The sequence below is a fragment of the Camellia sinensis genome, chromosome 1 (assembly GCF_055761805.1).
Source record: "Camellia sinensis isolate YWXY chromosome 1, ASM5576180v1, whole genome shotgun sequence".
In the NCBI taxonomy this organism is placed as follows: Eukaryota; Viridiplantae; Streptophyta; class Magnoliopsida; order Ericales; family Theaceae; genus Camellia; species Camellia sinensis.
This window is the reverse complement of record NC_138961.1, coordinates 46,429,271-46,454,808: the sequence shown is the minus strand read 5'-3', so window position 1 is coordinate 46,454,808 and position 25,538 is coordinate 46,429,271. Positions and strand designations below refer to the sequence as shown.

Sequence of the window (25,538 nt, the reverse complement as noted above, 5' to 3'; positions counted from 1 at the left end):
CTTGTGAATGCATTTATTTATAATTCGATCATTCTTTGTTTTTCAAAGCATGCTTGCCCATCTCAATGGTGCATTTAAACACATTCATTTTAGAAAGAAATTGGGTTGTGATAGCCAACACTCTAATCCATACGGGCATATTGAGTTTTATAGTTATTCTATATAGTTTTCCCTTCCACTTCATAGGCAAGTGACTGTTAAAATAAGATTATATTGTTAAAGATATCAAAATATAGGGAGATCTCATGATTTGTGTTTATCATATTGTTTGTATCTTTGATTTATTTCAATCCCTTAACTAAAAGGATTTGATTGTATTTCCCACTCTATATATATGGTGTATCATGTAAACAAGAGTATCAAGTTGAGTGAATGAAAGATGCAACCCATAGGGTTTTGTGCATGTGAATGTAGGCCAAGATTGGTTGAACCACATTAACCCTTTGTGTTCTTTCTTTTCTCTTTTCTGTCTTTATTATCTCTCCATATTCAACCTTATTGTCAAATTACAAAATTCAACTGTGACTATATGCTGACCTCTTTACATTACATATGTATTTATCTGCTTTTTGATGTGACGCAATCCGATAGGCTTTAGTACCAATTTTGTTGCAAACAACAACAATTATAGGGTGGCTTCTGTTGAGAACTTTACGCTAACGAAGTCCAAGTAGCTGATAAGTATGATATTCCAATTAGGAGTAGCTATAAGAATAAAAATCTCCAGGATTAAAACAAATTATCCTGACAACATAGTCATAATAAGCTTTAGACAACAAATAGTAAGGCTATATTCCACATATAATAGCAGAAAACACCAAGATAAGGAAGAACAATCTTCCTGGAGATTTCAACTGAGGACAGCAAGGAAAGAAAGTAGCTTACTGCTAGCCTCGCATGTGGAACACAATGGTATAGAATTGGAAGGTCCTACAGTTTGGGTCATTCCAAATTAAAAAGGACTGACTATTTAGGATAGAAGGAGAATCTTTGAGTGAGGTAACTTGTGCCACATTTTCTTTCTATCACCTAATATTTGTCTTCTTGTTCTGGTTTTCTTTATTTACCTCTCTTGATAATCACATCTGGTCTTATTTAGCTCTATTGTGTGGTCAGGCTCGCTAGGGTAACCTTGCAATCCTTGTATGTTGGCCATTCTACTTTCACAAATTGTCTCCTCCTTGATCCATTGCCGAAGGCCACTAACTATCTAATCTCTCTTTGTCTCTTGAAGTTTGTATGTGTTGACATGTATTATTGCGTTTGTGTCCTTCATAGTATGCATGTGTACTAATTATACTCAACATATTGTTGCCTAATAGAAGCTTTCTAACATAGAGTTCCGTCTTTTCTGGTAGCAATTTTACTTCATGTTCTTTATCTATTATTTTACATTAGACATTCAGTTTTGTTGCTTTGTTTTATCAGTGTTTACAACAGTTTAATTCATTGGCAGAGTGCTGATTGTGTATGAGAGTGGATTGATCATTCTCTGGGATGTTACCGAGGATCGGGCTGTTCTTGTTAGAGGCAATACAGATCTCCAACTGAAGAATGATAAAGTGGTTGATTCTCCAAATGAAGTGAACTATGATCAGTTTACTAATACTTCAGACCCTGAACAAGAAGAAAAAGAGATAAGTTCTCTCTGTTGGGCATCTTCTGATGGATCGATTCTTGCTGTCGGTTATGTTGATGGAGATATTTTGTTATGGAACTTATTGACTTCTGCTTCTAGCAAAGATCAGCGAGGTCAAAGGGCATCTAATAATGTTAAGCTACAGTTATCATCTGTCGACAGGAGACTCCCAGTCATTGTTTTACATTGGTCTGGAAACAAATTTCATACTGATCGGGGGGGCCAACTCTTTGTCTACGGTGGCGATGAAATTGGATCTGAAGAAGTTCTAACGGTGTGCTCTAAACCTGATTTAGCATTTTACACATTCTTGCCTCTATAATTTCCATGTATTTTGATAGATTGTAATATTATGCTTGATAATATAATGGTGGTATGCGTTGCCTTAAACTCAGCTATTAGGGTTTTAGCAACATGCAACTTTGCTCTGCAGTTCTAACCCTGTGGGAATGGATCTTTTGAAAAGAGTTTGAAGGATCCCTTTTCACTATTCCCATGGTGTTGTCTTTGGACCTCTTTCCTTGCTGTAGATTTGCTACTCACTAGTTTATGTTTGTCCCATAGCTGATGCTGATTGCAGTTAATCATGTTGCAACAATCATATATTTTAATCCTTCAATCAAATATTGGATCTACCTTAAGTTTTTCGTTGCGGCTCACTTTTAATCTGACCTAAAGAAAAATAAGCCTTAATTATATTCTCAGGTTGACTGTTTGTAAGATCATTTCCTCAGTTGACTTCAATCATGTCCTCCGTCACAACTTATTTTTTACCTTTCCCATGTCCTTTTTGGCATCTCCAAGTTCAATCAAGATTCTCTTCCATTTTTTTTCTAGTACAATCAATAGTCTAGGTTGCACATGGTTGAACCTTTTTATACAACTTGCTCTCCTCTTCTCTTCAACCAGTGTTGCTTCATACATTTTCCCCCTTTGTTAAGTACCACTTTTAATTCCATTAAATGCATTGCACCGTTACGAAGCAACTCCAGTGCTTAATTTAGTTTCCCTTCATCCAAATAGAAGGTGCAGTCTCTTCAGCATTATCAGAGGAACCTAATTTTGTTGTGACCTTGTTTTCCAGAAGGACTCCCATACCTTATAAACCTTTTGACCTTTATCTATTATTAATATCATTATTTATTAATAATTTTGTAAAAACTTACTTGGATCCTTATATGCACATTTGAAATTTTATACACACGTTCTTGATAAGATTGATTTGTTTGACATAAAATTAACAATTCTTGGTTTGTGCTGGGTTTACTTTTGGATTGTACACTTGTGCCCTTTATGTAAAGAGATGTTTATACCTCAACATGTTCTATTATTTATTTATTGGGAATGTATAAAAATTTCTGTAGGTTTTAGTTTTTGTTTCTAAACATTTCCAGACGTTTCCGAATGATTTTGTGACTTCTCTTATGTTTTTGAAGTGGTTCTATTTCCAAGCTAACCGAAACAACAAACCAAAATGAAATTTTAATCCTTAATGTATGGTGAAAGTATGAGTTGTTACTTTCTGTTTTGATTTGTGTAGGTGTGATTGCGTATGTTTTATGGATTATATGAGTCTTGCACTAATATTTTTATGTCTTTTCAGATCCTCACTCTTGATTGGTCTTCTGGTATTGAAAGTTTAAAATGCATTGGCCGTGTAGACCTCACACTTAATGGCTCTTTTGCGGATATGATTTTAGTGCCAAATGCCGGTGCAATAGAGAGATCTGACACCTCTTCACTCTTTGTGTTGAGCAACCCTGGACAATTACATTTTTATGATGATTCTTGCTTGTCTGCCTTGATGTCTCAGCCAGAGAAGAAGTATTCTATTCCTGCAGTTCAATATCCTGAGGTTATACCTACTGTTGACCCATACATTACTGTAGCAAAGCTCAAGTTGATCCAGGCAGAAGGGAGTTTTTCGAGGGCTGTTTCTGAGGTACTGAATGCCTTCCAAATGTGAGCCACTTTGGAATGGTTCAGTATGTTCAATACAAATTATTTGATTTGCATGTGTCCTTTTAATTTTTTTAATGCATTTATGTATTTGATTAATTAGACAATTTTGGAAGCAAAACATACTGTGACTGCACCGTGTAGCAATTGGCCTCTGACTGGTGGTGTTCCCAGTCAACTGTCCTTTGCTGAAGACAATGCCATTAAGAGAGTATATATAGCAGGCTATCAAGATGGTTCTGTTCGAATATGGGATGCTACATTTCCTGTTCTGTCCTGCACTTTTGTCATAGGATCTGAGGTTAGTACAGTGTTGCAATTGTCAAATATTAATGATGCTGTAGGCATCTTGCATAATTTTAATTACACAGGTTAGTTTAATTGGGCCACTGTTACTTAAATATCACGTACGCCACGTTATTCACAGGTTGAAGGCATTGAAGTTGCTGGAACAAATGCATCGGTATCAGCATTGGACTTTTTCTCCTCCACTTTAAGTTTGGCAGTCGGCAATGAGTATGGTCTGGTAAGTTTCTTTTTCTTTTTCTGTTTGTGTGCGCACGTGTGGTGTGCTGTGTGTATAAATGTGGCTACATTTCCATGGACAACGAGTGTCGTTAATGCTGATACACATTTTTGATTGCCTTACTTTCTTTTTGGGTATATGTAGGTTCGCCTGTATAGGCTAATTGGGAATTCGGATGAAATGAGTTTTCACTTAGTGACAGAAGGCAAACGTGAAGGTTTGATTTTGTAAATGTCAATTATTTGGATGTTGTTTCCCTTGTGTTTTACTACTTATTATCACGCCATTGAAGGGTTTAGAGAAAGAATTTCTTGAAACATGGTTGCACAAACAAAGCTAGACAGAAGGTGCAAGTTTGAGATTAGATTTTGGAATTTATAGTTATTAATCAAATGAGAGGAGTGTCAAATCCTTATTGTTGTGTATATTGCTTGAAACATGAGCAGATAGTGAACAGAAAGGGAGAACAAAACAAAATGGGTTTCTTTTGGGATCTCTCAACTCAACATGGGTTCCATTTACATCTTTTAATTTCTTTTTATTTACTAATTATGAGTCCAACAATGTCTGAGCTTTCGGGTCGATCCTACGCAGCCTGGTTTTCTGTCACATGAGACAAGAATGGTATAAAATTGTGTTTGGTCAGATAATTTTCTGGGTGTATAATTGTTCCAATGCTCACCTCGAACTTGCGTAAGTATTTTCTTCTACATGACAGACAAGCTGGAGAAAGACAAAACAAAAAAAAAAAATTTGGACCCCTCTAGAGATGTAGAAACAAACCTCAAACTGCTGGTGGAAAATTTGCTAGATGCTAGAAGATACAGGTATGAGTAGAGTGAAAGAACGAATCCGTAAAACCCAAAGAAACTAAACTCAGCCCCACAAAGCATTGCTAAATTGTTTAAAGTTGGTTACATGAAAATCTGTTTCGCACTGTCTTGGGTGACATGCTATTGTTCCTTTACACAGTATCTCAACAATCCTAAAAGCCAAATAAAGAGAGAAAATCAGGTACGCCACCCTCCAAGCATTAAAAAATGTTTTAGTGGACTTACAATGTCTACTTATTAAACTAGTCCTTTCAATTTGAATGCAAGTTACCTGTTTTTGTCTTCTAGGATGTTAATGTCAATGACATATGCTCACTCTTTTTAACTGTCTTGCTCTCTTTGTTGTTAACATGATGAGCATTGCATAGCTTTTTTTGCAGTTTGCAATTTGCGTGGTGAGAATGGAGCTCCATGTACGGCTATATTTTCCGTCCTTAGTTCTCCTGTGCGCATCCTGCAGTATGTAAATTCTGGAGACAGACTAGCAGTAGGATTTGAATGTGGACGTGTAAGCAACATACACATAGTGGTTAATTGATAAATCTATTGCACTTGTTCATCTCAGTTTGAGTTATTGATTGGCATGGTCAGCTATGTCACTGACAGGGATTCACCTTTTATGCCATTTCAGGTTGCGGTGCTTGATATCAGTTTGTTTTCAGTTTTGTTTCTTACAGATTGTCTATCCAGTTCAAGTTCCCCAGCCATCTCTCTAGCTATGAAAACTTTCCCAAATATTCATAGCAATTTGGATCACTCTGAAAACAGTTCAAATGAATCTGCAAAAGAAGTAATTTTCATCTTGACCAGAGATGCACACATTGTTGTTACGGATAGCACCACGGGCAATATGCTCAGCTCTCAGTTGATGCACCCAATGGAGTTGACTGCGATTTCTATTTATATTTTAGGCAAGTGAAATAATCTTGAATGGAACATAGCTGATGGCTTTACTTTACAGTTACTGTTAGAGTTTCTTACGAACCTTCTGTATGCAGAGGGCAATGTTTTCTCTGAAGTGTCCAGTGAAAAGCTTTCATTAAACTCGTCTCAGGATCCTGAAGCAAAAACTGAACCTACACAAACCAAATCTCACCCTGAACATGATTCAATCGATACCGAATCTGACACTTCTGCTCAAGCCACATATTTAGGACCAAATTTTATGGACTCACTTGTTTTACTTTGTTGTGAGGATGCATTGCGTTTGTACTCTTTAAAGTCTCTGATTAAGGTGCCTATTTTGCCATCTATTTTCTGTGAAAAAGCTCTGTAATTCCTTTCACAAATTAAGGAAAGCTGTTCTATTTAGGGGGAGAGTAAGTCCATCCATGAAGTGAACCTTGAAAAACCATGTTGTTGGACTACAATCTTCAAGAAAGATGGAAAAGAAAGTGGGTTGATTCTAGTCTACCAGACTGGATTGATTGAGATAAGGTGAATTGCTTTATTTGTGGCTTATTTTTTTCTTTTAAAATTATGCTGATGTTAAATACAACATATTATGACTGAATGACTTTTACTGCTATACTGCTTAGTGGTATGATGACATTCAAATGCTTTTCATAGTAATTCTGTCAATTTCTTGATTCAGCAAGTCTGTAATAAGGTTTATCTTCTTTTTGGTAGTTAATTTTACAGAATTATCTTACTTCTCTTTTTTTTTCTTCTAAACGTTTGGACAGGTCCCTTCCACATCTTGAATTGGTGGGAGAAAGTTCTTTAATGTCAATTCTTAGATGGAACTTCAAGATTAGCATGAGCAAGACAATAAGCTCTTCTGATACAGGGCAGATTATGATGGTTAGTGTTTTCTTTGTCCCTATTTTTCAGCTTATGAAATTGGTCAATCTCATGTCTTAGAACCATAATGAGAGTCATTAGAAGATATGTGTTCTTGTCTTCTTAGTATCTACACATTTTTAGTGTTCTGCTAAGTTTAAAGAGTGAAGTTTCAACAGTCTACACCTGTACTTTCAGAATCAGATTGCTGCACGCACTGCTTCAGATGAATTTGGATGGTGAGATTTGTTCTATTAAATACTTGGTCAGGATTGAGCTGTTGAACACTGAAGTCTGAGGTCTATGAAGATGGAAACCAGACCTGAATATTAGGATGAATGAAAAATATGATGGACAAATAAGGCAGGAAAGAGAACAGAGATTGTGAAAATAAAAACAAAAATAATTTTCAAAGCTAGTTGCAATCAGGTATTAGTTACTCTTGAATGATACAAATTGGGAAAAAGGGGGTATGATTAATTGAAAAGCCCAGCCTACACTCAGGCCCGGCCCTGAGATTTCCGGGGCCCAAAGCTGATAATCAACTAATAAATATCACTAGATCATTTGGAGTCCTTTACATATATATATTGTTAAAATTTATCAATAAACCTACCACCACTACCACCTCACCTACTCCACTAAACCTAACCCACTACACCACTACCACCTCACCTACTCCACTAAACCTAACCCACTACACCTACATCTATATAAGGAACCATTTGTAATAGACAAAATATATCAAAATACAACAATCAATAATACATTGAATTTTAACATGGTATCAGAGCAAGGTTAAAGATCTTGGTGTTCTTCGCCTTCCGGCGGGCGGCGACCTTGCCTTGACCGCCCGCCGGATCTCAACCAATTCAACCCTCCCTCTCCCTCTCGGCACCTCACTTTCTCTGAGCATGATTACATACCTCCTGCAAACGATTAGCACTGGTTTCAACAGTAGCAGTTTTGTTAATCCCAACCTCATAACACCTGACAATGAACTTCTCCTTATAGGAGAGGCCGTCGTCGGTCAAGCTCCCAAGGCGGAGACGGTCCGCCATAGGTTGATCTCCACTTCAGTGTCTCTTCCAACATTTTCTTTGATTTATCCACATTCCAGTTCCGGGCATCCAAATCTTCATCTGGGTCATCCCTTCTCCTCCTTATTTGCTGATGTTGTGCCAACCTGGGCTATTTCTTCAGATGTGCTAATCATCCGTGCTCGGCTCTTCAAGTTTGTCACCCCTGCAACAGCCCAGCAGATCCAGCTGCTTCATGAATGCTGCTTGGTCCTCTGCTGTTCCAGTGAGTCGTGGTGGTCAGAGCTATGGGCTGCAGTGGCTTGGCTGTGCAGTTGCAATGGTGATGGTTCTTGGTTCTTCTTCTCAGCTGCTGCTGTATGTGTGTGTTTTTTTTTTGTGTGTGAGTGTGTGTTGCCTGTGAGTTGTTCTCCTCCCTCAGAAAAGCTCTCCCTTTTGAAATCTATTTTTCACCCCTGCCCATGAACACCATCGACAGAGAGACTAGTGCTGTGTGTGAGTTGTTCTCCCTGTCAGTATCTTCTGTGTGTGGACCCCTTTTTCCAACTAAAGGAGAAGCTATCGTGACAAGAGAGAGCACATGCATACACATGCTCACCATTCCACATTTTTGAAGTGAATAGTGCTGGTGGGCCCTACCACTAGCCAAAGCAATTTATAATCCTGATTTCTCACTTCTTTCCACCGAATTCCACTCAATTTGTCTCCACTTTGCATTTTTCTCTTTTTTTATTTCTTTTGCCTTTTTTTTTTATCATGCCATCCACCTGAGTTTGTCCCTCTCTCTCCTACGTTTGCTTTCAAATTTAATTATTATTTTTTTCTTTCTTTATTTTATTGTCTCAAAAAAAAAAAAAAAAAAAAAACAAACTTCTATTAATTACATCTCATTTTTCTGCTCAGTCTTGTACCTTCAAACCATTTAGATTTGCACAATACACTCATTTTATTTCTATCGGGACTTCGCCCTGATCACCATTCTACACCAAAAAAAAAAAAAAAAAAAAAAAACAAACAAACACAACCACAACAAAACAACCACACCCACAGTGGGATTTTTCTTCTCTACTCTGCCGCAGGTCTCTTCTTTTTGCCTCCGTCCTGGACGGCCCTTGCCGTTGTTGCTTCCGTGTTTCCCACTCCACTGGGCATGATCACTACTCCCTGCTCCTCCCCTGCAGCATATGGCGGCCCTCCAAATCGGAACATAACGGTGGCCTTCCGCTTCAGCTCCTTGTTTTCTGCCTTTAGCACACTTATCTCTGCTCGCGCATCCTTATACATGCGTTGGAGCAGAGCCAGCTGGGAGTTTAACTGTTGCACCTCATTTGTCCTGCTCTGCAGCCGGTGCGACAAGTTTGTGACCGCAGTCATGGTTTCCACACATGACTTCAGAGTATACTGATTGGCCTCAATATCAGTTTGCACCGCCATTTTTTGCTCCACCGACCGCATCGGAAAGTTCAACGGAGCAAACATAGAGGTGTTTGGTTGAGGTTCACTGGCCACCGCACCAGTTCTCTCTCTTGTTGACTCATTGAGGTCAGGAAAGAGAGTGAGCAGCCCACGGGAAGACGAAGCCATTTTCTGGGCAACAGAGTGTTCCAACGTATTACAGCGTTTCTCTCTCAGCAAAGGAAGAGTTTTTTCAGAGGTTTCTCTCAGTTTTTTTGTCTCAGCTTCTGCCTCAGCCTCAGCCTCAGCCTTCGTCTTGATTAAATAGCCGAGGCAGCCACGCGCATCGCGCGCCTCTTGCCACCAGACGACAAAACGGGCGCGCAAGCCAAGGCGCCCACGTGCCTCGCCATCATGTCCGGCACACCTTTTTATGAATTGGGCACGCCTTTTGATGGCACGCCTTTTTATGGATTGGGCACGCCTTTTGATGGCACGCCTTTTGAAAGATTGGGCACACCTTTTGAGGGTGCGACTTTACAAGGGTCCGACAAGACTCTGTAAACTGTCCCGACATTGATTCCGGTTAGCTCCTTCATGGGTCCGACAAGACTTTGTAAACTGTCCCGACATTGATTCCGGTTAGCTCCTTTATGGGTCCGACAAGACTCTGTAAACTGTCCCGACATTGATTCCGGTTAGTTTCTACAAGGGTCCAGCAAGACTCCGTAAACTGTCACCACAACTGTCACAACATTGTCTGCTACAACGGTCCGACATGACCCCATAAACTGTCTTCTATATCGTTCTGACACCGCCATCCAGTGTCCTCTACACCGTTATGACACCGCCATCCAGTGTCCTCTACACCGTTATGACACCACCATACAGTGTCCTCTACAACGTTATGACACCCCCATACAGTGTCCTCTATAACGTTATGGCACCACCATCCAGTGTCTTCACCAATGGTCTGACACGACCATACAGTGTCTCCTATCCTTTTTTATTTTTATGTATTTTCTTGTTTTGTTCCTCTCTCCAAACTCAAGTTGGTTAGTTTCTATCCTCCTTGAGTTTGCGGGAGGCTGTTAAAATTTATCAATAAACCTACCACCACTACCACCTCACCTACTCCACTAAACCTAACCCACTACACCACTACCACCTCACCTACTCCACTAAACCTAACCCACTACACCTACATCTATATAAGGAACCATTTGTAATAGACAGAATATATCAAAATACAACAATCAATAATACATTGAATTTTAACATATATATTTTTTCATTCAACGCAATTTTTTTTTGAAGGTAAAGGATAAAAGATTTGTGTCAAAATCACAAAAAATACCTAGCATTATATTACAACAACTAATAAGTATTACTTGATTCTTGCTCTTCTTGGATTTTTAGAAGCAAATAAATCAATCGTACTTGCATAATCTAGTTTTTTTGCAAAATCATTTTCAATGGATAACAATGCTGATCCATTCAACCTTTCTTGTGACATGGTTGATCAAAAGTAATTTTTGATGATGTGAACTATTATACTTCTAATGTCATAATAGCATTGGTAGCAAAAGATTAATTCGTCTTGATGATGCAGATTTGTATAAATACCAATATTTTAATAGCAATTGAGCAAAAGACAAGACAAATATTTAATTAATTGAATAGGAAAAAAGACCTACTTATACTGTGCTGCTCTTCTGAATTCTTGAGAAATTCGTTAGTGTTCTATTGTGCCACTTCTCTCAAATTTTAAGGAAAATTGAATTAAGAGTTAGGATTAGGAATTAGATAGGGAGAGAGAATGTGCCATTTTAATTTTGAATAGGCCTTTTAGTTTTTTAATGGGTCAATTTATTTTAAGTTAGTTTGGGCCTTTTTAAATTTTTTTTGGGCTTAAAACTTTTTTGGGGCTTAAAACATACATAATATATTACACTAATCTATAATAGGAGGGGCTCCCTTTTTTGGGTCTATTTTGAGGGGCTCTAAGCCATGGCCTGGTGGGCCTATGCCCAGGGCCGGCCCTGCCCACACTTATCCTTAAAACCCAAGTATTAAGGAGAAGGAAACTGGAGCTTTATAACCAGCATAGATGGGGCAACTCTAGGTGATATGGAACACATTCCAACACACTTTCCTAGACCACAATATACAATAGCCGGACAAACGGCACACTAATCATAGGCTCAATCAAGCTCTGATACTAAATTGAAAAGCCCAGCTTACATTTCTCCTTAAAATCCAAGTATTAAGGAGAGGGAAACTAGAGCCTTGTACCCAACACAGATGGGGGCAACTCCAAGCGATGTGGAATACATTCCAACATGATTCACTATTAGCTGCAACACAATGATAAGTGACATGGGTAAGCCCATAAAGGATATGGCCCACCACTTAAGGCCCAATCCATGATTCAACTACTAAAGCCCAACATTCTTAAAACCTAACGTTACACCAAGTACCAATGACATCTAAACACTTGGCAAGTAAAGAGCCAGCTACATCAGCAGACAAAGATCCTACAGAGTTATTGCACCACACATCAGCCATTAATGAGCTTCCTTGCAGCATTTATTACGATAACCTTTCACGTCGGAGCAGAACAACCTCACCATGAACAAGGCAAACTAGAACCATAGACTTTCGGCCAATGTGTTAGCCCGGAGTGGACAAGGAAATGATGAGCAAAGGATATAAGTAGGCTCCTAAGACAAAGAAAAGGTTAAGTTCTCTATCACCATTTCTATCTCGACATTCGATCACTCACCACTAACTTGCTTGTCGGAGGGTTCGCTGGGGGACTCCTCGTTCCCCGCTGAACTCTTGTGTAGGTTTTGCTGTGAGCTCAACCCTTGGGTAACGGTTTGGGAAGCGTGGATCAATCCAACCCGTTCCATCTGGAGCCCGCAGTATCATCAGTTGGCGCCGTCTATGAGAACTTTTTAGCTCCGTGTGGTAATTGTGCTCATTGCCGCCGGAGACTCATTCCTGCCATCTTCGTGACATCTCCTACCTGCCACCCACCAAGGTGGATGGTCACAATTAGATCCATGGCTTCTTAACACAACGTTGCCGACCCCTAAGTGGACCCTCCTAACCCGAACAACCCACCGCAGTAGTTCACAGAACTCACCAACAACATTAATCACTTAGCCGAACAAAACCAAGCCCTGATCAATGCTTTACTTCAAAGAAGCCTTCCTATGCCCCCACCACCACCTCAAGACATACCACCCAACCGGGAACGAGCCCTGAACCATCTAACTTGGAGGCCTTGCGACCCCCTCCTCAAAATATGAACCCACCACCTTGAGCCCCACATCCACCGATCTAAGCAACTGCCTGAGGGGGAGGCCAGTAGTGTCCAGCCTCCATTACACTCCGGTGGTGACAACGCTTCTCTTTGGGATGCAGAACTCCGAGCCATGAAACTCTAGCTTCAAGGAGTCATGCAAAACATACAGAATAAACCTTCTACCACAGCCAACTCACTATTCGTTGCCTCCATCAGGGACAAACCTCTACCTCCTAAGTTCAAAATGCCCTCGATCGACTCCTTCGATGGTACAACGGACCCAGTAGACCACTTGGAGACTTACAGGACCCTCATGGTCCTCCATGCATTCCCTGATGAGATCATATGTCGGGCTTTTCCCGTAACGCTTAAGGGGTCGGCCCGACTATGGTTTAGTTAGCTGCCAACAGACTCGGTCTCTACTTTTCAGCACCTAAGTGACTCCTTTCTCAGCCACTTCATTGGTGCCCAACGCCAACGGCGTCCGGCAACTCAACTCCTCAACATCCGTCAAACGGAGGGAGAGTCGCTGCGCTGCTTCTTCGCTCGCTTCAACACCGAGGCCTTGCAGGTGGCAAAAAATGATGACAAGGTCATTCTCACGGCTTTCATGGCCGGTCTACAATCATCTAATTTCCTTTTTTCCCTCTTTAAAAATCCTCCAACCTCCGTGGCAACCCTCCTCTCTAAAGCCCAAAAATACATGAACGCCGAAGATTCTCTACCTGCCCGACAAGACTCCACAACCAAAAACCCGACCCCCAGAGAGAAGAGAATGGACTCTGAAACCAGAAGCACCCAGTACACACAGCAAACGCTTCAATATACCGACCGACCTGCTCGAGTCGACCGGTCGGCACCTACCCGACCGTCCGACCGGTTCGAACGATACACACCCCTCAATTTCCCTATGGAACAAGTCTTGAACCAGATCCAACGAGATTATCCCTTGAAATGGCCCCAACCGTCGCAGTCTCCTTCCAATTGGCGGGACCAGTCCAAATATTGCCGCTTCTATCAAGACCACGACCATAATACCGAGGAGTGTGTTGACCTTAAAGACCAAGTCGAGGGCATGATACGCCAGGGACGTCTCAGCCGGTTCACGGCAGCCTGCCCTCAGCAACGGCCAAGGACCGAACTTGCCAGAAACAACCACCGGCGCACCCCTTCTCGACAACCCGCACAACCTAACCAAGGCCATGATCGACCCCCACAACAACCCCGGGCACAAGGCAACCCTGCCATCCCGGTTAGAGAAATCAGAGTTATTGCCGGCGGACTTGCATGTAGAGTACCATCCTGTTCGGCCCAACGGGCAGAACTTAGAAAAATCAAGCAAGACTCAGATAAAGAAGTCGCAACATTAGACCGCCCCCTCAAACACCCCAAGTAGTGGATGGAGCCCATCACCTTTACGGAGGCCGATTGCACAGGCATCCGTTATTCCCATGACGACCCTCTCGTCATCTTTGCCTTCTTGTCCAATTACAAAGTCAGACGGGTGCTTGTCGACGATGGTAGCTCTTCGGACATCATCTTCCTAAACGCCTATCGCCAGCTTAAGGTCGGGGAAGAAAGTTTATCCCCTCTTCAAACCCCACTGGTTGGCTTCACTGGAGATTGGGTGACCTCCATAGGCTCCATTGATCTTCCCATCACCATTGGAGAATACCCACGGCAGACCACTAAGTTGCTCACTTTTCTCGTCGTCGACTGCCCCTCTGTTTATAACATTATCCTCGGCCACACCGCCCTTAACGCTTTTCAAGCTGTCACTTCCATGTACCATCTGGCCATGAAATTCCCTACCGACCTCGGAGTCGACACCATAAGGGGGAAGCAGACTGTGGCTAGAGAATGCTACGTCGTTTCACTCAAAGAGGTCAAGCTGAAGGAGGCTATGATCATCGAAGGACTTGACGTCAGAGACGAAGATGAATTAGTCAGAGGGGAACCAGTGGAAGGACTTGTTGAAGTTCCCATCGACCCCACCAACCCAACAAAAACAGCCAAGATCAGCAGCCAACTATCCCCTCAAGCCAAGGCCGATCTTACAACCCTCCTGATCGGGCATAATGATGTGTTTGCCTGGACCCATTCCAACATGCCGGGTATCGATCCCTCTTTCATCACTCATCGTTTGAGCATCGAGCCCCATTTTCGGCCCTTCCGCCAGAAGCAGCGCATCTTTTACCAGGAACGCAACGCTCTTATTGCTTTTGAGGTAGATAAGCTACTGAAGGCATAGTTTGTTAAGAACGTGGACTACCCCAGATGGCTGTCAAATGTGGTCTTGGTCCGTAAGAACAACAGTAAATGGCGACTCTGTGTCGACTACTCCGATTTCAATCGAGCGTGCCCCAAAGATAGTTATCCCCTTCCTCGCATAGATCTGTTTGTCGACGCCACTACCGGACACCAAATGCTCAGTTTTTTGGATGCCTTCTCTGGCTACAATCAAACTCTGATGCACCTGTTCAACCAGGAACATACCTCCTTCATCACTGACCGAGGAACCTACCACTATCGCGTCATGCCATTTGGGTTGAAAAATGCCGGAGCAACGTACCAACGATTAGTCAATGCCGTTTTTCATCACTAGATAGGTCGGAACATGGAAGTGTACGTCGATGACATGCTAGTCAAGAGCAAACTCTCCTCCGATCATCTGACAGATCTGCGGGAGACCTTCGGCACCCTATGAAAGTATCAAATGAAGCTCAATCTGAAGAAATGCGCCTTCGACGTAGGATCTGGGAAGTTCTTGGGTTTCATGGTCAGTCAGCGGGGTATCGAGGCCAACCCCGAAAAGATCAAGGCCCTGAATAGAAATGTAGTCACCCAGAACGGTTAAGGAGGTTCAAAGGCTTACCGGTAGAGTCGCCGCCCTCAACCGCTTCATTTCCCGTGCAACGGACAAGTGCCTCCCCTTTTTTAAAGTCCTTCGGCAGGCTTTTGAGTGGACGACCGAATCCGAAGAAGCTTTCCAACAATTGAAGCAGTGCATGGCCCTCATCAGGGAGGACGGCTCAGTGCAGCATCCGGTTTATTACATTAGCCGGGCTCTCAGGGGAGCGGAACAGAACTACCCATTACTGGAAAAAATGGCCTTGGCCTTGGTCATAGTCTCAAGACGACTCCGACCTTACTTCCAAGGTCACTCCATAGTGGTCCTCACTGACCAACCTTTGAAGAAGATAATGCAACAACCAGAGTTTGCTGGCAAACTTATGCAATGGTCAATTGAGCTTAGCCAATTCGAAATCTCCTACCGACCTTGAACAGTGATCAAAGGACAGACTGTCGCCGATTTTATCCTGGAATACACTAATCCCACTCCAACCACGGCCCCCCCCCCCCCCGCCCAAGCAATTCAACACTGAGGCAGAAGATCCCTACTCTTGGACCCTCAATGTCAATGGATCATCTCGTAAAGAAGGAAGTGGAGCTGGTCTCATTTTCACCACCCCCGAGGGTGGTTATTTCAAGTGCGCTCTGCGCTTTCTGTTTGACGCAAGCAATAATGAGGTCGAGTATGAGGCTCTGATAGCAAGTCTTCGCCTAGCCAGAAACATTGGTGTGAGTCATATCCGAGTATTCAGTGATTCCTAGTTGATCGTCGGACAGAAAACTTCAAGGCAGATGAAATGGCCCAATTAGCCTCGGCTGACCAATCGGACCTTAGCCATGGAGTTCGTCTGGAATACCTGGCCCACCCGGCCACGTCGCCAATCCAGCTGGAGGTTCACTTCCTCTAAAATGAACCTATCCCATGGGCGGCAGACATCCTTCTATTCTTGACAAGTGGGGAGTTACCAGATGACACACAGCAGGCCACCAAAGTCAGAGCCCGGTCGTCTAATTACATCCTCATCGGCGGCCTCCTGTACAAACGCGGATTTTCACGCCCATACCTCAGGTGCCTCAGTCCTTCCCATGCGACCTATGTGATGAGGGAAATCCACAAGGGTGTATGTGGTAATCACTCGGGTGCCAGGTCGCTGGCCCATAAAATACTCCACATCGGCTACTTTTGGCCTACTCTCAATCAAGATGCCACTGAGTTCGTGCTTAAATGCAATAAATGTCAGCGCTTTGCCAACATCCCCCATGCTCCGCCGACAGAACTTATTACACTCAGCAGTCCCTACCCATTCGCCAAGTGGGGCATTGATTTAGTTGGTCCATTGCCCACCGGTAGGGGCCAAACCAAGTTTGCTGTGGTCGCCATTGATTATTTCACCAAATGGGTGGAAACGGAACCCCTCACCACAATCACCGAACGGAACACAACCAGATTTATTTGGCAGTCAATCGTATGCCGATTCGGCATCCCCCAAGCCATCGTCTCCGACAACGGCAAGCAATTCGACAACGCCAAATTCAGGAAATTTTGTGCATAGCTCCACATTCAATCGTGCTTCTCTTCCCCAGGCCATCCCCAAGCCAATGGGCAAGTTGAGGTCACCAACCGCGCTCTTTTGAAGATCATCAAGACCAAGTTGGAAGCCGTCAAGGGACTCTGGGCTGAGGAACTGCCAAACGTACTCTGGGCCTATCGCACTACCGCCCGAACCCCTACTGGGGAGACTCCCTTTTGCTTAACATACGGCGCTGAGGTAGTCATCCCAGTGGAAATCGGCCTGCCAACCCCGAGGATGCCAACCCCGAGGATTCTGCACCAAGACCCAGAACTAACCGAAGACCTACGTCAGGTTGATTTAGACCTGATTGAAGAGCTCCGCGAAACAGCTGCCGTCAGGCGAGCCTCATATCAACAGAAAATGAGAGCACACTACAACCATAAAGTCCGACCGAGGGAGTTCGCAGTTGGCGACCTAGTTTTGTGCGAAGCAACTCTTGCCACCAAAAATCCGGCCAAGGGCAAGCTAGCAGCCAAGTGGGAAGGACATTACGTTGTTAAGGCCAGACCTTGCCCAGACACTTACTGACTCTAGGACATGGAAGGCCGAGACCTCCCCCACCCGTGGAACGCCGAGCACTCGAAGCGTTATTTCCAGTAAAGTGTCGTGTCCTATTTTTGTATTAACCATTTGCTGTATGTGCTTTTTGACCATCTACACATTTGGTTATTTTTGTCCTCTTCATACATGGCGTAAACTTATGATCAATAGGTTATGCCTTAAATGACAATGGTTTTATGGCTCTGTTATCTGCGTTGTGCTTCAATAACGACTTGTTCAATAGAGTTAATTAAAGCCTCTGTCAGACTGAGTTAATTAAAGTTTCAGCCAGATTGAGCATGAAGGGCTCAGCCAGACCGAGTGAATTAACGTCTCAGCTAGACTGAGCACGAAGGGCTCAGCCAGACTGAGTTAATCAAAGCCTCAGCCAGACTGAGCACGAAAGGCTCAGCCAGGCTGAGTTAATTAAAAGCCCCAGCCAGACTGAGCACGAATGAAGAGTTCAGCCGGGTCCATTTTCGTAATTTCATGTTACAGCATGGTTGCCATATTCAGTTCAAATCCAGGTCCATACTATGACGTCTTTTAACATTCTTTACAATTTTAACTTTACATTTCTAATTCATTTAAAATCCAAGCCCATAGTCGTCCAAGCCTATTTTTCATTTCTAACACTCCTTAACATTCTCATGCACGCTCACTTTTGACATTTTGTGCACCATAGTTTTCTCACAAGTCAGACTGGCTGTCTATTTGTAAACTTTTTACATCACAACCTACTAGCAAGTTTCACAATTCATACATATGTCTTACTTTTACAACCATTCTTCATTAAATTCTGCTCTGCCATTTTCATTATTTTTAAATTTACAACTCAGAAGAAATAAGGACAACAATGATACAAAAGAAAACTCGTCATTTTATTTACAAAATTTACGGTTACATACAACTTGCTGCAGAAATTAAACAAAAACGAACAAACACAAAACAAAACAACAAAAGTACAATTTTCTACATAGATCACTCCTCACTAGAGGCCAGGTCCTCCTCCTCAACCCCCTCGTCTAGAGGGGTCTGGGCGACGTCGTCTTACCTATCTTCACGAGGCTGAAGTCGATGTTTGGAAACAGCTCTCGCGCCCTGTGCATGAAGGTCTTCCAGCCGCTGTCCCAGAACTCAGCCATTTCATGCTTATAAAAATCCGACCGCTGGAAACTCTGGATCACTTCCTCTTCGCTTCTATTTCCAACGGCCGCTCCCGACGGCCCAACTCCCTCATCACCCTCTCTCGCCAAGCTCCTGGCGACTGCGGCATCAATCGCTATCTGGAATTCGGCGGATTCCTTGAATTGCTCCACCGCCGCCTTGCACAGGTCGGGGTACGCCGCTCTCTCAGACGCCAATCTAGGCCTTTCCTCCGCCAGAGCCTTCTCTAACTTAGTGATCTGACCGTCGGCCGCTTCCTTGTCCTTGATCGCCTGGTCCCACATATCTTCGTTGCTGGTCATGGCCTCTTCCCACCTTTCGTTGGCGGTGGTGCAGGCTTTTTGGACCTCCTCAAGTTTCTTTTACTCGCCCGCCAATTGGAACTCAAGCGATATCAGCTTGTGGTGCTTCGCTTCAAGCTCTGACTTGGTTGCGATGAGCTCGGCACTAGCTCGCTCCGCCGCGTTCTTAGGCACTACCACCAACACTTCCATGACCTTCGCCCTCTGCGCATACTCCAAACCCTTGGCGCACGGACTCCTGGCGGTCTTCCTCCACCCCGCCGTCTCCATCTTTAGATTTTGGAGCTCCGATTTCGCCTATTCCAATTGGGCCCTTAGCGGTTCCACTTCCACCCTAGTGCGCGCCGCCTTGTTCATCGGGGCGGTCGCCAGAGTCGCTGCCTCCATTTGGGCTGAGTAAAACCCTCTCAGTAGATCGGCCTCCGACAAACGTGCCGTCGAGCTCACCGCCGCGTCTTCCACCACACCAACAAAGCGGTCGGTTGCGACCCTGGCCCCCTCCCCTTCCGCCGAGCGACCTGCCAGCGCGCGCGCGTGGTACAAGGCGGTCGCCAGCGCGGCACTTGTCGCTGGCTTGCTGATCCCCGCTTTCCCCTCGCGGGGCCTTGAGCTTATTTCTGGTGCAGGTGCCACCATCGGCACCATGGGGGCACTTAGGCCCAGCTTTTCCCTAGCCATTTGAGTGGTCTCTTCTTCTGCGCCCTCTTTGATCCCCTCCTCCTTCAGCTTCTCATTTTCTGGGGCCTCCTCCGCCATCCTCTCCTTCAACTCCTTCCCAACAGGGGCAGCCTCCCCCCCAGCCTTCATCTTTTTCAAAACAGGGGCATCTTTCCCCCTCTCTACACCCCTTCTCTTTTTCCTTAGTTTCTTTATAACCGCCTCTAACTCCTGCTTGCCCCTCACCTTCAGTGGGTCTACTGGGGGCGGCAGAGGGGCGAAGCCAGTTAGGTCTTTGTTGCCCACCGACTTGGGACGCGGTCGGATCCACTCTCTCATCACCAGCTTCGGGGCAGGCCCCAATTGCGCCTCTTTGCATTTTTCCGCCTTGGCGAACAACCTCTTCTCCTCCTCCTCCGCCTTCCTCCGCACCTCCATTTCCTCCCTCGCCGGATCCTCTTCCAACGGTTGCAATCCCAAGTTCAAGGCAAACAATGTTGAAGGAAGGACCAGCTCGTCCCACCTCACTCCTTTCTCCTCCCTTCACTCCCTCACCTTCTTTACTCTGTCTTCGGCCTCCACGCCTAACTTTGGCTCCACTGATTTCGTGGGGACTTTTCATGTTGTGCGAACTCCTGTCCCACCGTTTGCCGACACGAAGAACCATCTCGGCCTCCACCCCTTCACTGAAGATGGCAGGCCTGCCACCAGACCTCGGCCCGCCACTGCTTGCAGAGTCACCCACGTTTCCTGCTGATCGGAGGCCTTGTAGCAGGAGAAGAACTCCTCCATTGTCATTGCCGTCCCTCCGGTCGTCTGCTGCCAGGCACTCGCAGGCTACTACTATCTTCCAAGCGTTCGGCATTAGCTGCCCTGGCGCCACTTCTAACTTGTTTAGCACGTCCACCACTATTTGGGAGAGAGGTAGCCTCAAACCCCGTCGCAGCACTTCCTCGTAAAGGTTGAATTTGTCCGGTTGCACATCCAACGCCCTCTCCTTGGATGTGGGCAGCCTCAACCCTATTTCCGAGGGAATTTGGTACTTCCTCCTTATTCCCTCCAACTCCTCCGCCGTAAGTGTGGATCTGTCTGGCTTGGTGTGCCAATGGTCCGGATCCGCTTGACTAATGGGCCTCGTGGCCGCAATCATTGTCATAGGGCGAGCCCGCACCGCTTGACTAACTACCCTCCCCTCCCTTCGCTCCACCCGATACTGTTCTGCCAACTCCGCCGCATCATCATCACCTAACGAATCAAGCCTTGCGGTTGGCACTTCCTTTTGGGCCATTTCTCTTACGTGTCTGCGTATTGATTCGGACGCGGGCACAAGGAAGTTCACAAAGTGTTGTAGAGGTGTATCACTGGAAATAAATGAGTTTACTTCTGGGACGTGTTGTTTTTTTGCAAAAAGATAGGTAAAGCGGACAACCCCAAACGCCCACGGTTTGCCTATATTCCAAGGGTCAAGGTTAAATTTCACCAGTTTGAAAAATTTCGAAAAACTCCCGTCCCTGCCTTTTCACTGCCCTATATCACCCTGTCCCTTCACTTCTTACTAACGCGCCACCTCCCCCATTCAAGGATTCCGCCACGTGTACGACCACGATCCACTATTCCCTTCCCCTCCCCTGTCTATTCCACTTCACTTCACCACGTGCCCCGCCGCTCCTCGCGCCCCACGCACCGCCACTTCCCCTTTGGGGTCGGCCATCCTCACGGTCGGCCCCTCTCCTCGGCCACTCTTCGCGGTCGGCCCTCCTCACGGTCGGTCCCTCCATTAGGCCACCCTTCGCGGTCGGCCCTCCTCACGGTCGGCCCGTCCCCTCAGCCACCCTTCGCGGTCGGCCCTCCTCACGATCGGCCCGTCCCCTCGGCCACCCTTCGCGGTCGGCCCTCCTCACGGTCGGCCCCTCCGCTCGGCCACCCCTCCCGGTCGGTCCTCTCTCTGTCGATATCTCACCACCCTTGTTTACTTCCTTATTCCCTTCGTTGGACTAAAGTGGCACTTGGGAATGGGGGACTACTGACATGGGTAAGCCCATAAAGGATATGGCTCACCACTGAAGGCTCAATCCATGATTCAAATACTAAAGCCCAACATTCTCAAAACCTAATGTTACAGCAAGCACCAATGAGATCCAAACACTTGGCAAGTAAAGTAAAGAGCTAGCCATATCAGCAAACAAAGATCCTGCAGAGTTATTGCACCATACATCAGTCATTAATGAGCTTCCCTGCAGCATTTATTACGATAACCCTTCACGTCGAAACAGAATAGCCTCACCATGAACAAGGCAAGCTAAAACATAGACTTTCGGCCAATGTGTCAGCCCAGAGTGGACAAGGAAACGATGAGCAAAGGATATAAGCCGGCTCCTAAGACAAAAAAAGGTTAAGTTCTCTATCACCATTTCTATCCGGACATTCGATCACTCACCACTAACTTGCTCGTCTGAGGGTTCGCTGGGGGACTCCCCGTTCCCCACTGAACTCTTGTGCAGGTTTTGTTGTGAGCTCAACCTTTGGGTAACGGTTTGGGAAGCATGGATCAATCCGACCCTTTCCATCTGGAGCCCGCAATATCATCAATAAGCATAATGGATGCGTGAAAATAAAAAAATAAAAAAAATAAAAAAAATAAAAAAAATAGCAATTAGGAAAAATACTTTAGAGCAGTGAAGTGAAAGTAAGCAGCGCACCCTGATCCAGAAGTTCATTACATGCATTTCCTGGCTAATATGAGGCATGTAGTTTCTGCTTGAATCTTCTATATCACTATAAAACTATGCAATAGATGCTCTCTGATATAAGGCAATGTATCTCGGTGCTGGCCAAGATTCTGAACTGTATATTCTGGAAGGTGCTAAAATTGGCCTGTCAAATAAGATGTCAGAGTTGGTGTGGTTCAGATTGAAGGTTTCAAGTTTCAACAACAGGGGTTACCAAGGACATGGTGATTTTAGGGATAAAGGCACGAAGTTCATAATTATTTTGGGAAGAGGTTCCAAATGGATATCCTCGAAAAGTTGGGGTTATCGTGTTACAATAAAATTCATGGACCATCTTATTCTAATAGAACTCAATTGCAGAAAAGTAAATATCTATCCATGAGAATTTTTAAGTTCTAGCAATCAGCAACTAATTATAGTTTTTGAAAAAATTTCTACTTCATTTACATTCTCTCTCTCCAGAATATTTATGTAGGAGTTGAATTTGTATCACTTGACCTTCTTGCTGTATTTTCTCATTTTGTACTAACAGCACATACTTGATTTCCAGTCTGGGTGATTTCTTTCATTTTATGAGTTTATAAATATTGAAGTCTCATCAATGTAGTTATGCTCATTTATGGCTCTGTACAATATGAATCTCAAATTTATGATGTTAAATTTTACAGGCGAATGGGAATGAAGTTGCTTTCATATCTCTTTTTTCCTTTGAAAATGACTTCAGGTCTCTCTCTCTCTCTCTCTCTCTCTCTCTCTCTCTCTCTCATGTGTAGAATTTCTGATTAAAATCTTCGTTTTATTTTAGGATTCCGGAGGCTTTGCCTTCTTTTCATGATAAAGTCCTTGAAGCCGCTGCAGATGCTGCTGTTACTTCATCTCAAAATCAGAGGAAACAGGTTGTTGTACATGATCTCAGGATCTCTATTTTTTTTCCTTTTTCTTGAAATGTTAAAAGAGTTGTTCTATCTTCTGTTACTACAGAGTACTGCCCCTCGAATTCTCGGTGGTATCATAAAGGGCTTCAAAGGTGGTAAGGCAGAGGAGAACCATGCGGATCTTGAAGGTCATAAAACTATTGTGGCACATTTAGAGAGCATATTTTCTCGGTTCCCATTCTCAGACCCTTCTACAAGCATCACAGATGACCTAGATGTTCTTGAACTTGGCATAGGTTCTCTAGTTCTCTCTCCCTCCGTTTTTTTGTTCCCATTTTTCCTCCCTTCCATTGACTTTTTATATTTATTTTGGTATAGATGATATTGACATTGATGAACCTGCACCTCTTCCATTTACGTCTCAAAAGATCAAGATTGAAAGAAAAGGTTAATACTAAATTTCTTTGTTGGTCTTATTGTGTTTGTATTTCAAGGTTAAAATGGACTTAGCATTTTGATTTGGTTGTGCAGACAAGGAAAAGGAGAGGGAAAAGCTATTTGATGGTGGTAGTACAGATACGAAACCAAGATTGAGAACAGCTGAGGAAATTAGGGCTAAATATAGAAAGGATGGGGTAATTTCATGCAAAAATTATTAGTGAATGTTTTATGATATACGAAACATGTTGGCTTACATGGTCTCTGTTTTCAGGATGCCTCTGCAGCTGCTGCTCAAGCAAAAGATAAACTTTTAGAGCGTGGGGAAAAACTTGAGGTAGGCTAAAGCTGTCATCTTATGTCTTAAGATATTCTCTTTATATGGCTTTTTTTTTTTTTTTTTTTTCCTCCTTTCTTGAATGCTGGTCAAGTTTGTTGGAGAGGCAAGAACTCTGGCCTTCCCACTTTGATTCCTTTAATTTGTGGGAAGTTCATGAGTAAACCATTAAACAACTAGCAGTAACAGTTATAATTATATATTTTGGAATTTGGAACGAAATAATGCAGCGTGATGACTTTGGTTTTGCCTGTGGTCATTGAAAGATAGACCAATATGTGCCGTGTATTGGAATTTTGACCCAAATTAACGGGCTATTATCCTATGCCCAAAGTCCAACACATAATTGTATTACCTGAACCCCAGTTATCTGAGGTGCTAGATGATCTATCTATATGCAACCATTTTGTTATTATGTTAGTCATAAATCATAGGTTCCGATGAGAATAATGTGGATTAATTGGTCATTTGGCTGTTAGAAGATAATGACACTGGTAAACAAATATAAAATGACTTTTTAGGTTTATTTATTATTATTAGCGAGAAAAGAACTTTTTAGGTTCTTTTTGTCTTGTAAACTGGTAGAGTGCCTGAACTCCTTCACAGAGCTAACAATTTTCCCCTGACCATGGTTTCTCTCACTATTTCTACCAGAAACTAAGCAGGCGTACTGAAGAGCTACAAAGCGGCGCAGAAAACTTCGCATCATTGGCTAGTGAACTTGCCAAGACAATGGAAAAGCGCAAGTGGTGGAACATATGAATAGAAGTGTCCATGTTGGGCTTTTTTTTTTTTTTTTTTTTTTTAAATATATAATCTAATCTTAGGGTTGTGGGGAAGGGGTATAGGAAGCACAAGTGGCATGGGTCGAACCTTCAACTTTCTAAGCAAATTCTCTGACACTGAGCTCCAAGCGCATTCCTCGCACTGGTTTGAATTGATTGGATTTGTTGATGCAGCTTGCTTGGCCCATTTGGGAAGTGAAATTCAATCAAAGGTTCCACAAAACTATTTGGTGCTCTGCCTTGACAATTTGTATGCAAGTGTAATTATTGTATTCTTATTTCATTTTGTGAAACCCCATAAGTTGTAAATTGTTTTGGTCAAAATAATGTTGAAAATTTTAATGAATAGCTTTTGTTAATTTTTCCCTTTCACATTGCATCAATGCATAGTTAAGTCCTTTTTATTTTTTGTTTTGTTTTGTTTTGTTTTGTTTTTTTTAATTTTTAATTTTTTAATTTATGATTTTTTTTTATGCCCTTGGGGGATGGGGGGGGGGGGGGGGGGGGACATTGTTCACAAATTCATAAAAAAAATTGTTCGATTTTAAAATTCATTTTAATATTTTCACCTATTTTGACGAAAGGGTCTTATGCTTATTTTGAGTTAGCTAATATTTCCTTGGCCAATAAATCTGAAGACTTAATTGCAAAACAATAGAGAATCAAAATTAATATCACTACTGCACATGGAAAGACTGAAAGTAATTATCAAAAGTTGGAAAAATTATGAAACTGCAAAAATAACCTTCCCTTTCGTTATCTTCTTTTCCGCTCCCACTATTCCCTTCTTTTTT

At 43.4% G+C, this 25,538-nt stretch overlaps 1 protein-coding gene across 5 annotated transcripts in view; it reads left to right on the top strand.

Moving 5' to 3' along the window:
- LOC114291999 (transducin family protein / WD-40 repeat family protein) overlaps positions 1–25,116 on the top strand; it is a 33,034-nt gene extending 7,918 nt beyond the window's left edge. For 4 of the 5 annotated variants that reach the window (XM_082876747.1, XM_028235903.2, XM_082876744.1 and 1 more), the window contains 17 exons: positions 1,457–1,913; positions 3,243–3,581; positions 3,702–3,899; positions 4,026–4,124; positions 4,269–4,341; positions 5,338–5,465; positions 5,589–5,868; positions 5,956–6,191; positions 6,270–6,394; positions 6,643–6,760; positions 22,978–23,033; positions 23,115–23,205; positions 23,291–23,480; positions 23,563–23,631; positions 23,716–23,819; positions 23,897–23,959; positions 24,614–25,116. In XM_082876747.1, the coding sequence (XP_082732873.1) occupies positions 1,457–1,913; positions 3,243–3,581; positions 3,702–3,899; positions 4,026–4,124; positions 4,269–4,341; positions 5,338–5,465; positions 5,589–5,868; positions 5,956–6,191; positions 6,270–6,394; positions 6,643–6,760; positions 22,978–23,033; positions 23,115–23,205; positions 23,291–23,480; positions 23,563–23,631; positions 23,716–23,819; positions 23,897–23,959; positions 24,614–24,721 (2,734 nt within the window). In that variant the 3' untranslated portion in view covers positions 24,722–25,116. Of the gene's footprint in view, positions 1–1,456; positions 1,914–3,242; positions 3,582–3,701; positions 3,900–4,025; positions 4,125–4,268; positions 4,342–5,337; positions 5,466–5,588; positions 5,869–5,955; positions 6,192–6,269; positions 6,395–6,642; positions 6,761–6,937; positions 6,979–22,977; positions 23,034–23,114; positions 23,206–23,290; positions 23,481–23,562; positions 23,632–23,715; positions 23,820–23,896; positions 23,960–24,613 lie in introns of all 5 variants that reach the window. The other variant, XR_014333936.1, reaches the window with a different exon arrangement.
- Positions 25,117–25,538: the final 422 nt, after the last annotated feature.